The 12500-nt window shown below is 42.9% G+C and overlaps 1 protein-coding gene across 1 annotated transcript in view; it reads left to right on the top strand.

Moving 5' to 3' along the window:
• Positions 1 to 12500, top strand: part of LOC143277785 (aminopeptidase N-like) — a 108658-nt gene that overhangs the window by 90296 nt on the left and 5862 nt on the right. The window contains 5 exon segments of the mRNA XM_076582688.1: positions 747 to 771; positions 773 to 848; positions 2002 to 2084; positions 2086 to 2161; positions 5121 to 5277. Of these exon segments, the coding sequence (XP_076438803.1) occupies positions 747 to 771; positions 773 to 848; positions 2002 to 2084; positions 2086 to 2161; positions 5121 to 5277 (417 nt within the window).

Genomic DNA, 12500 nt, shown 5'->3' with positions numbered 1-12500 from the left:
TGTAACGATACATGTACTCTGATTAGCCAGTGACAGGTGACATTATAGAGCTGTAACGATACATGTACTGTGATTGTCCAGTCACACGTGACATTACAGAGCTGTAACGATACATGTACTGTGATTGTCCAGTTACACGTGACATTACAGAGCTGTAACGATACATGCACTGTGATTGTCCAGTCACAGCACGTGGGACTACAGAGCTGTAACGATACATGTACTGTGATTGTCCAGTTACACGTGGGACTACAGAGCTGTAATGATACATGTACTGTGATTGTCCAGTTACACGTGGGACTACAGAGCTGTACGATACATGTACTGTGATTGTCCAGTTACACGTGACATTATAGAGCTGTAACGATACATGTAATGTGATTGTCCAGTTACACGTGGGGACTACAGAGCTGTAACGATACATGTACTGTGATTGCCCAGTTACACGTGGGACTACAGAGCTGTAACGATACATTACTGTGATTGTCCAGTTACACGTGACATTATAGAGCTGTAACGATACATGTAATGTGATTGTCCAGTTACACGTGGGACTACAGAGCTGTAACGATACATGTACTGTGATTGGCCCAGTTACACGTGACATTGCAGAGCTGTAACGATATCTGTACTGTGATTGTCCAGTCCCACGTGACATTACAGAGTTGTAACGATATCTGTACTGTGATTGTCCAGTCACACGTGACATTACAGAGCTGTACGATACATGTACTGTGATTGTCCAGTTACACGTGGGACGTGCCGATCACACCTGACCAGCAGTGTGGAGCGGAACTTCAACAAGACGGACGCCGACGTTCACTGGTTCTGGAAGTCCTCCCCAGAGCGTGAGTCACTACACTCTGATGATGATGATGATGATGATGATGATGATGATGGTAATGATGATGGTGGTGGTGGTGATGATGATGATGATGATAGTGGTGGTGACGTCGGAAGTGGAGGTGGTGATGATGATGATGATGATGGTGATGATGATGATGGCATAATGATGATAGTGATAATGATAACGACGACGATGACAACGACGATGTCGAGAAGGAAAGGACGATGATGATGGTGATCATGATGGCAAGAAGGGTGGTGATGAGGATTATTATGATGGTGGTGGTGGTATTCTGATGAGGATGATGACGATGACAATAACATGATGAGTTGTAATTATGATGATCATGATGACCACCTCAACGACCACGACCACGACCACGACTATGATCACAAACATTATCATCAACACCAACTCTACCATCACCATTATCATTAGAGTCATCATCGCCATCATCATCACCACTACCACCGCCATCATCACCATTATCATCATAACAATTATCATCACTGCCACTAAAACCACCACTGCTGTTGTAACCTTCATCGTCACCACCACTACCAGCACCACCACCACCACAATCCATCATCACAATCATCATCGCCACCTCCACCTCAAGCACCACCACCATCGTCATCACTATCATCAACATCATCATCATCATTACCACCATTACACCTACCAACCACTACTATCACCACAGCCACGACCATCGCCACCACCACCACCACCACCACCACCATCATCATCATAATGATAATCATCGTCGTCGTCAAACTCACTACCACCACCACCACCATCATCATAATTATAATCATCGTCGTCGTCAAAATCACTACCACCACCACCACCATCATCATAATGATAATCATCGTCGTCGTCAAACTCACTACCACCACCACCACCATCATCATAATGATAATCATCGTCGTCGTCAAACTCACTACCACCACCACCACCACCATCATAATGATAATCATCGTCGTCGTCAACTCACTACCACCATCATCATCACATAAACCACCTCCACCGCCACCACCACCACCACCATCATCATCACCACCATCATCGTCATCATTATTTTATCACCATTCCCGACCTTCTTTAAAAAAAAAAATAAAAAAATAAAAAATCCTCTCCTCTGCTCCTCACAGTAATCCTCAAGCTACCCGGACATCTACCCCGACCCGACAGAGCGGGTGGGACCGGGTGGATTCTGGGCAACGTGCAGCTTCATCGGGTACTACCGCGTCAGCTACGATCACCACAACTGGCGGGCCCTCTTCAGCAGCTTCTTCACCGATCACAAAGTCAGTGAGAACCCACAACCCGAATCGATTTTTTGACTCACTTGTGTGAACAAAGTGAGTCTATGTTTTAACCCGGTGTCGGTTGTCTGTGTGTGTGTGTGTGTGTCCGTGTGTCTGTGTGTCCGTGGTAAACTTTAACATTGACATTTTCTCTGCAAATACTTTGTCAGTTGACACCAAATTTGCCATACAAATAGGAAAAAAATCAGTTCTTTCCAGTCATCCTGTTTAAAAACAATATTGCACCTCTGGGATGGGCACAAAAAAGAAAAAAGAAGCCTAATTATATGCAAACTGCATTTACTGTTATATTTATATTTTTTTGTATTCTCTAAACTTGCACTCTGACCTCTTATTCTGAGGATCGTTATTATCATTTTTTGTTCAAACAGGAACTTCTTTTGCTAAGCATGGAATTTTTATTTATTTTTGCAAACGTTTTTGGTGCAGATAGTAAAAAAAAGGAAATTACTCTTTAATTAATGCCAGGGGACTTAATTTATCACAAGTGAGTCTTGAAGGCCTTGCCTCTCTTGTTTTTTTTGTTTTTTTGTTTTTTTTTAACTCAGTCAGTACGGCCAGTCCTCTCTTCTCCTCTACACAGACCCCTCGGATGTCCAGTTGGGTGTCTGAATGACCCAACCTTTAGCTTCCGTCGTCAGAATTGTTGGTATTCTTTGTCAACATTCACCTCTTCAGTATAAGAGCGTTCCGCTTGTAAATATTTTTGATGATGGTAATTGGGGTGAAACGCTGTTAACGTCGTCTCTTTCGCCGTTCGTATGGAAAGAGTTAAACAAACAGCAAAGAGTGGGTAACTCTCTCCATTCACAAGGTACACAACTTCAAGTCAGTGCTACCGATTCAGCTAGCACACAGGTAAATAAAAGGTACATTGGAACAAACCCAGACGCTTCCTCAAAACAAAAAAAAAGAAAAAGGAAGCGCCGGGCCTGTCCTTATACCGATCATGCTGACATGTGCACACAGTAGCAAAAGACAGAAGAAATGTGCAAACAAATTAGCTTTTATTCAAGACTGGCTTTGCTATTTAATCCTGAACAAGCCACACAGAATCGGTAGCGAAAGCAGCACTGGACTTGAAGTTGTGTACCTTGTGTAATGGAGAGAGTTACCACTCTTTGCTGTTTTGTTAATCATTTCATCTCCTGGCCTCATTGTGTTAATTTTCTCGGTTTTTTGTTTTTGTTTTTGTTTTTTTTGGGGGGGGGCGGGGGGGGGGGGGGGGTTTGTTGTTGTTTTTTTTTTGTTTTTGTTTTTTGTTTGTTTGTTGTTGTTTTTTAGTCAAGGGTTAAGAATTTAGGTATGGTCTATTCTTCCAGTCTCTCAGTTTCCGTTTCAGTTTCAGTAGCTCAAGGAGGCGTCACTGCGTTCGGACAAACCATATACGCTACACACCACATCTGCCAAGCAGATGCCTGACCAGCAGCGTAACCCAACGCGCTTAGTCAGGCCTTGACTTGAGGCCAGTCTCTCAGTCCTTGCTAAATCTACGTCCATTCCAAATAGTGCGCGCGCCGCACACACACTCACGCACCGTGTGCTCGCGCGCGCGCGCACACACACACACACACACACACACACACACACATTGACAGATGGATAGCAGAGTGAGAAAGAGGTGGGGAAAGAGAGAGGTAGGGAGACAGACACAAAGAGAGAGTTGGTGTGTGTGTAGGGGGTGGGGTGGGGGTGAGTGTGTATGTGTATTTGAGCACTCATATATATGTGTGTGTGTTGTGTGTGTGCGTGTGTGGTGTGCGTGTGTGGTTGTGAGCGTCCGTGTGTGTGTGTGTGTGTGGTGTGTGTGACTACTTCTACTTCTTCTTCTCCTCCTTCTATTTTTCTTATTATTATTATCATCCTCCTTTTCCTCCTCCTCCTCCTCTTCCTCCTCCTCCTCCCATACAATCATCGTCACCATCATCATCACCATCATCACAACCATCTCATAAATTTCTTTTGTTCTTGTTGTTTTATTGGGTAAATCCCTCCCAAACCAAACCCTTTCCCCAGGTCATCAACGATCCCTGGAGCCGGGCCGGGGTTAAAAAAGCAACACACCCACACACACACACCCCAAAACACACACAAAAAAACCCCCGGGTTAATTGATTTAAAACTTACCTGAAATTGATGACTGACGCGTTTAATTCCCAAAATTTCAGGTAAGTTCTAAATCAGGGAGGGAAAGGGCCAAAAGCAGACAATGGAAGGGGGGGGGGGGTTTGATCTTCGTTACTGCCCATATCCCAAAAAAGGGCAAAAGGGAAAAATTAATCCTAATCAGTATGTATTATTTATGGAGTGGGGCTAGAAGAAAAACGCTCCGCATGGGAAGCGAGAAAAATTTGGGGCGGGGGCTGGTTCGAAATCAGGGCTCAGCCCCCGAAAATTTTTCTCCCCCCCCACTAGCCCTTTGGGATTGGTGGTTGGACGTAGTCATTCAGATGAGACGATAAACCCGAGGTCCCGTGTGCAGCATGCATTTAGCGCACGTAAAAGAACCCACGGCAACAAAGGGGTTTGTTCCTAGGCAAAATTCTGTAGGAAAATCCACTTCGATAGGAATAACAAATAAAAAGTGCACGCAGGAAAAAAATACAAAAAAAAAAAATGGGTGGCGCTGTAGTGTAGCAACGCGCTCTCCCTGGGGAGAACAGCCCGAATTTCACACAGAGAAATCTGTTGTGATAAAAAAAAAAAGAAATACAAATACAAATGAAAACGGAGAAGTTTCTTTCACCTCATTCAGTTGACCGTCAGCGGATAAGAGAGTGAAAATTGAGAAAATAAATAAATGGATCATGAGCAACAACAACAACAACAAAAAAAAAGAAGGTAGTCTCAGATGAAACATTGCACAGCACAACGCAGCACATCACAGCACAACCAGCACAACCAGCACAACACAGCACAACACAACACGCCACGAATTTCAGTGACGGTTCTTGTCTCTCGATCCAGGGGAAACTACCTACCGATGGAGATCGCCCTCCAGACAGTCGAGTACCTTCACAACGAACTGGATTACGTCGCTTGGGCCGTGGCCAGTGACCAGCTGAGTTACGTGGATATGATGCTGTCCAGGACTGCTTTGTACGGGGATTTCCAGGTAATCAATATCACTAGTTCAAGGAAGGCGTCACTGCGTTTCGGTCAAATCCATATACGCTACACCACATCTGCCAAGCAGATGCCTGACCAGCAGCGTAACCCAATGCGCTTAGTCAGGCCTTGAGAAATTAAAAAAAAAAAAAAATAAAATAAAATAAGCTAGTTTTAAGAGAGTGAGGTGTGGTGGTTTTTTGTTTTGTTTTGTTTCTGTGATTGTTTGTTTGTGTGTGTGTGTGTGTTGTGTGTGTGTGTGTGTGCGCGCGCCCCGCGGCGCGTGCATTTAGGGGATGAAGGGAAAGGTGTTATGAATGCATGCATGGATAAAGGGAAAGGAGGGGATGTGTGTGTCTGTGTGCATGTATGTTGTAAATGTTTTTTTTTTTTTCTATTGATTTTTCATTTTTTTTGTTTTATTTTTAAACCATGTTTTTAAATTGTTATTTTTTTTTCTGTCTTTATCAATTTTTTTTAAATTTTTATTGATTCTTTTATATTTTTAATATTTGTATTAATTTTCCCTTTTTCTTTTTTTTTTTTCCAAAAAATTTTTCTCTATGTGAAATTCGGGCTGTTTCCCCCCAAGGGAAAAAACCCCGTCGCAAACCCTCCAGCGCCCCCCCCCACCCCCACCCCCCCCCCCGCCCCCCCTTTTTTTTTTTCCTTTTTTTTTTTTTTTTTTTTTTGGTTTTGTTTTTTTTTCCCTGCTTTGCAGTTTTTTTTCGTTTTGTTTTTCCTACTGAAGGGGAAATTTTTTCTACAGAAACCGTCTTGCCCCGGGTAAACCCCTTTTTTTGCCGTGGGGTTTTTTTACGTGCGCTAATGGCATGCCCGCAAAAAGGGGACCCCGGTTTATCGGGCTCATCCAGAGAGCGTCCAGAAACCCCCATTCGGTTAGTGGAGGGGGGGAAAATACGGCGGGGCCGGAATTTTGAACCAGGGGCTCTCAGATTCTTTCGCTTCCTAAGCGGACGCCGGGACCCTAGGCCTTCCCCTCCACGTACAATTCCAAGGAAAAAGATGAGGGCAAAAAAAAATCCTAACATCATTCCCTTCTTTTGCAAAAACCATGAACGTTTGCAAAACCCCTGTCAATGAAAAAAAGCAAACAAGACAGAGGGCCAGTGTGTAATAAATTTTCGAAACTTTATTCAGAAGATGTAAAAGGGAATACCAGTTTTAATTTTTGTTTGCTTGTAGTTTCTTTTGTTGTTGGGTGGTGGGGGGTTTTTTTCCCCTTTTCTGAAGATGAAAGGAGTCTCCCCCTCAGAAACCCACGGATGGTGGCAGGGAGGATTTTCTAAAAAGGGGTGTCGTCATTTGGGAGAAGGAAAAAGGGCCCCCCATTTTAATGCGCAGCACTTTTCCCCCAGGATTGCAAAGGGGAAAAAGTCTCCAGAAGTTTTAGCCCCCGCTTCCTTCGCTCACGCTTCCCCTTAAAAGGCCGCGTTCTCTTTTTCAAACGTTTTTTATGCCCCTAAAACACATCCTCCGCGGAAACCATTTTAAAGTTTTTTGTTTTTATGTTTGTTTTTTTCCTCTACTATTTTTGTGAGTTACCTTTCCCATTTTATAAATTTCGTTGTTTTTTCTGTATTTAATTTTCACCTCTATTTAATAATTTCAGTTTACTTGTAATTTTTTTTTTTTTTTTTTTTTTTTTTGTACAACCCTTAAAGTTCTTTTCATGCATTTAAAACTTTTATCGAGCGATGCCCCTGCCCTTTGTTTGGTTTGATTTCTAAAGTGCATTCAATGTATTTTGTGTGCAAAATTCTGCGATCCAAAATCATGCGGCCTTTCAACCCAAAGGGGGGCATGAATAAAACCCGGGGGCCACCCATCTGAATCGTGAGTACACGTGCCCGGCCCCTTTACCTGGTGTCGTGGGCTGGTGACCAGTAAAGGGGAAACCGTGGAAATTTCTTTTTGTTGTTTTTTGGTTTTTTGTTTTTCTACTTTCCCCTATTTTTCTTCTTCTTTTCCTTTTTCTCTTTTCTTTTTGTTCTCATTGCTGTTGTTTTTTTTTCTCCTCCCCTTCCCCCCCCTCCTCCCCCCCTCCTCCTTCTTCCTCTTCATTTTTCTTCTTCTTCTTTTTTTTTTGTTCTCGATGCGTCATTTTCTGTTGTTGTTTTCATCCCCCTTTTCTCCCCCCTTTTTCTTCTTGCTCTTTTCTCTTCTTCTTTTTGTTTTCATTTTGTTGTTGTTGTTCTCCTCCCCCCCCCCCCCTCCTCCCCCTCCCTTTCCCCCTCCTCTTCCCCCTTCATCTTTTCTTTTTTCTTTTTTTTGTTTGAAAGCTGTCATTGCTGTTGTTTTTTGTTGGTTTTATCCCCCTTTTCCTCCCCTTCTTCTTCTTCTTCTTCTTCTTCTTCTTTTCTTTTTCTTCTCTTTTTTTGTCTTTTTTGATTTCTGTTGTTTTTGTTGTTGTTGTTAATCTTTTTCTTCTTCTTTTTTCTTTTCTTCTTTTCTTCTTTTTCTTCCCTCGTCGTGTCGGGCGTTTGTCGTCGTCGGGCGTCAACTACTACCTAATGCTTTCTACTGTTATTTATTATCATATCTTCATCGTCATCATTATCAACCAAAATCATCATGACTGATGGTATCACCCCATTCTCATTAGCCATTAGTCCCTGATTTATGATGATGATGATGGTGGTGGGAATGTGATGGTGGGCGATGAAGGGGATTTTTTACCATTAAACGTTACATCAAAATTGTTGTTTTTATATTATCAGTATTTTTTCCCTCAAATTTCCCTATCATCAATTTTGATTTTTTTTGGGCCAAAGTATTATTTTTTGTTTTTTTCTGTTGTTTTTTGTTATCGTTTTAATTGGGTGATAAAGATGGTTGGGTGAATAGGAAAAATGTGACGGTTTATGATGATGATGATGAAGATGAAAAGATGGTGTGATGATGATGGGGGATGAAATTGAGGGTGACGGGGGATTTAGATGGTGGGGATGATGGTGATGATGATGTGATTTAAGAGATGATGTGATGATGAGATGATGATGGGTGGTAAGAAAGATGATGAAAGATTGTGAAGATTATGATGGGCGGGATGTGATGATTAAAAGGTAGTGGGGATGAAAGATGAGAAGATGATGATGATGGACTGGGTGACGGGAAAGGGGGGGTTTGTACCGTGGGCCCGGTATCGTCGGGGCACTGCTGGCCCCCCAGGCCTGTGGGGCCCATGAGCAGCCCACCCGTCTAGGCAACGCCATTCGTCTTCAGAAAAGTGGATGGAGAAAACCCCCCGGACAACCCCCCTGAGTCCCTTTTTTTTTCTGCACGCTCTCACGCTCTCTCTCGCGCGCGCTCACACACACGGGTCGCACACACACCGCGAGAACAAACCCCCAAAACCCCACGACACAAAGGGCACACACACACACACCCAGAAAAAACCCCACACAACACACAACCCCACACCACACCAACCCCAAAACACCCCAAAACACACGCCACAAACTCAACACACCCACAACACACACACACACAAAACACACACAAAACAAACAAAAAACATTTAGGGCGGATAAATTCACAGATTTTGGAACGCAGTCGCACAGCACAATTTCATTTCACAATGCAGCAAAAACTACTACTACTACTACTTAAAATAAATACTATACTGCTGCGGGTGCTGTGCTGGGCTGCTAAAAAACCCAACAAATTTTTCCTTTTTCTATACTGCTGCTGCTACAACAACAAAAATTTTACACTACTACTGCGGGTGCTACAACAACAATTTTCACTACTATACTGCAAATGGTTTCTGCGCTACAACAAATTTTACCCCTCTATGCTACTGCGTGCTGCTACAAAACAAAAAACCAAATTTCTACACTGCTATATAAAACCCACTGTGCTGCTGTGCTGCTGAAATACAACAATTTTCTGCTTTTTACTTAAAAACTATAAACTACTACTACACTATACACCCCTTCTCTACTGCTGCTGCCCTGCTACAACAACCAAAAATTACGACTACTACTAAATTTTTTTTGCTGCTGCCCCCTTGGGACAACAAAATACTTCTAAATACAGTACACTACTGCGGGTGTGCTGCTGCAACCCAAATTTCTACTACTTAAATGACGATAAAAGTAATGATGATGTATGAAAATAATAAAACGGACCACACCCTTCCCCACCCTCTCCCTTAAAAAAGCATAGACGCGGGGCCGAAGCCCCCCCGTGACTGCAAAAGGCGATTCGCCAAGGGGGTCTGGGGGGGGAATTGGGGGTTTGCCCCCACCGACAATACAAAGGGTTCGGGGGTGGGGCCCTGGGGGAAGGGGCCGTTCCCGCGGGCCTTGGCCCGCTCCCCCGACACCTGGATCCCACAATTTAGTTTTTGGGGGGGCGGGGTTGGGTTTAAGGCCCTTTTTTTTTTTATTTTAAAATTTTTTTTCATTCAATTTATCCATTTCTTATTTATTCTTTTATTTATTTATTTATTTTTTTTATTCATTTATTCATTCAATTTATTCATTTCATTTTTTTATTTATTTATTTATTTTGGGTACTTTAAACTTTAAAAGGGCAAAAACCATAATTCTTCCCCCTGTACTTTTCCTTTTTTAAATTTTTTTTTTAAATTTTTAAAATTTTTTTTTTAAGGGTCCCTTGGCCAGAAAAAAAAAAGAAAAAAAAAAAACGAGGAAATGTGGCCCAAAAAAGGGATACATGAAAAAGTGGGGGAAAAAACAGATCCTGAGGCGAAATTGAGGAAACCATACCTTTAGGGAAACACCATCCATATACACCCCGGCCCCCGACCGGGGAAAACCCCCCCGGGGGGGGGGGAAGGGGAGAGGGCGGCCCCAAAAACAAACTGGAGGCGAGAGGGGCACTGAAGCCCGAAACTAAAGAGGCTGGGGGTCCCGTGGGGGGTACCCGAAAAGGGGCGCCCCGATTCCGGGGAAAAAAAAATCGTTGAGGCCTTCCCCAAAGGGGTTTTTGGGCCCCCCGAAGATGGAAAGGAAAAAAAATTTCCGTTTATTAGACGGAAAAGTTGTAAAAATAAGGCCAAATGAATACGCTTAATAGCCCCCCCCCCCCAAAAAAGCGTAAGATGAGACAGAGCATAAACCTGACAAGATGGCGTGGAGAGCCTTGGCCAAAGGAATGATTCAGCGATTATAGCTTTTAGAGCCGTTTGATTGGCTAAGAGCGGACCGGGCTAGACGGCTCGTCTTTTCAGTGTTAGCCGTGCGAAATTTGGCCAAGCAGAGCAAACCAATAGGCCTAGTTTGCATCAGTTTGACATGGTAAGTATATGTATCACCAAACATGGAGTATAATACAAACTCCTCCTATTGGCTCATGACTTCTTCGTCTTCTTCTTGGTAGTCCGTCGTTGGGAGCCGATAATGACGAGGTCTGCACACTCAGCGATGACAGCGCACGTGACTCCGCAGTCCAAAGGAGGAAGGAAGCACACAGGCGCCCACATTGTGATACATAATCATACTCTACATTTCGTCCCCTCCACTCTTTGACTGGCTTTCTTTACGTCCATTCGACAGGGAGAAGAAATGTATAATTATAATAACAATTATAATGTGGAGTGATGGGCTAGAGGTAACGCGTCCGCCTAGGAAGCGAGAGAATCTGAGCGTGCTGGTTCAAATCACGGCTCAGCCGCCGGTATTTTCTCCCCCTCCACTAGACCTTGAGTGGTGGTCTGGACGCTCTCTGGATGAGACGATAAACCGAGGTCCCGTGTGCAGCATGCACTTAGCGCACGTAAAAGAAGCCACGGCAACAAAGGGGTTGTTCCTGGCAAAATTCTGTAGAAAAATCCACTTTGATAGGAAAAACAAATAAAACTGCATGCAGGAAAACATACAAAAAAAGGGGGTGGCGCTGTAGTATAGCGACGCGCTCTCCCTGGCGAGAGCAGCCTGAATTTCACACAGAGAAATCGGTTGTGATAAAAAGAAATACAAATACAAAGTTATTTAAACTTTTCTTTTTCGTCTTCGGAACGAAACTGAATGGAAAGACACAGGGGAAGAAAGGTGGATAGGTGGATATTGCCAGTAAAACATATCTATATGATTGTGTGCGTGTGTTTATGTAAGTATGTGCCTGCCTATGTGTGTGTATGTGTTAGGGTAGCTGTTAGATACACATGTATGTTAAAATGTATGTATGCAGTGTGTGTGTGTGTGCGTGCGTGCGTGCGTGCGTGCGTGTGTGTGTGTGTGTGTGTGTGTGTGTGTGTGTGTGTGTGTGTGTGTGTGTGTGGTCACATTTTGGTGTGTGTATGTAACATAGATATAATGTTTTATGTTATCAAAAGCGTTTTTGTAAAGCACCTAGAGCAGATTTCTGGATAGTGTGCTATATAAGTATCCATTATTATTATTATTATTATTATTATTATTATGTGCGTGTGTGTGTATGTGTGTGTGTGTGTGTGTGTGTGTGTGTGTGTGTGTGTGTGTGTGTGTGTGTGTGGTCACATTTTGGTGTGTGTATGTAACATAGATATAATGTTTTATGTTATCAAAAGCGTTTTTGTAAAGCACCTAGAGCAGATTTCTGGATAGTGTGCTATATAAGTATCCATTATTATTATTATTATTATTATTATTATTATTATATGTTTATTGATTTCACCTGTTCGTGTGTTTGTTCATGTTTGCTTGGAGAGGGGATGGGGTTGGGGTACGAAAATGAATGTTCTTGTCTCGGGGAAAATGTCCAAAAAAAAAAGTTCAGTATGAGGTAGGTGGGCGAGCGATCCAGAAAAGTGTCCAGAAAGATAGGTACGAATAATTATCATCATTCACTCGAACCACAACAGCTTGAGTGAAACCATGTCCAATATCTTGTATAAAAGTAGTCCGTGCTAAAGGAATATCAGTTCTGGTCTGGGAAAATGCCAAAACAAGTTCAGTTCAGTTCTGTCCAGTTTCAGTTCTGTTCAGTTTGGTTCAGTTCAGTCTGATGAAATCTGGTCTGGTCTGGTATGGACTGGTTTAGTTTGGTCCGGTCCGGTTTGGCGCAGTTCCGTCTGGTTCGGTTTAATATTGTTTAGCTTAGTTCAGTTTAGTTTTGAATTCGGATTTGAGATGAAACCAGCATGGTATATATAGTGCACTTCTTTCTTTCTTTCGTTTTTTTTCAGCTTCGCTAATTTCGTTTGATCCATTTTATCTGTTCGATTTATGATTTGTTTTATTGCT

This window comes from Babylonia areolata, chromosome 35 (genome assembly GCF_041734735.1).
Source record: "Babylonia areolata isolate BAREFJ2019XMU chromosome 35, ASM4173473v1, whole genome shotgun sequence".
In the NCBI taxonomy this organism is placed as follows: Eukaryota; Metazoa; Mollusca; class Gastropoda; order Neogastropoda; family Buccinidae; genus Babylonia; species Babylonia areolata.
Note: the sequence above shows the minus strand (reverse complement) of the source record. Positions and strands in the feature narration are given on the sequence as shown.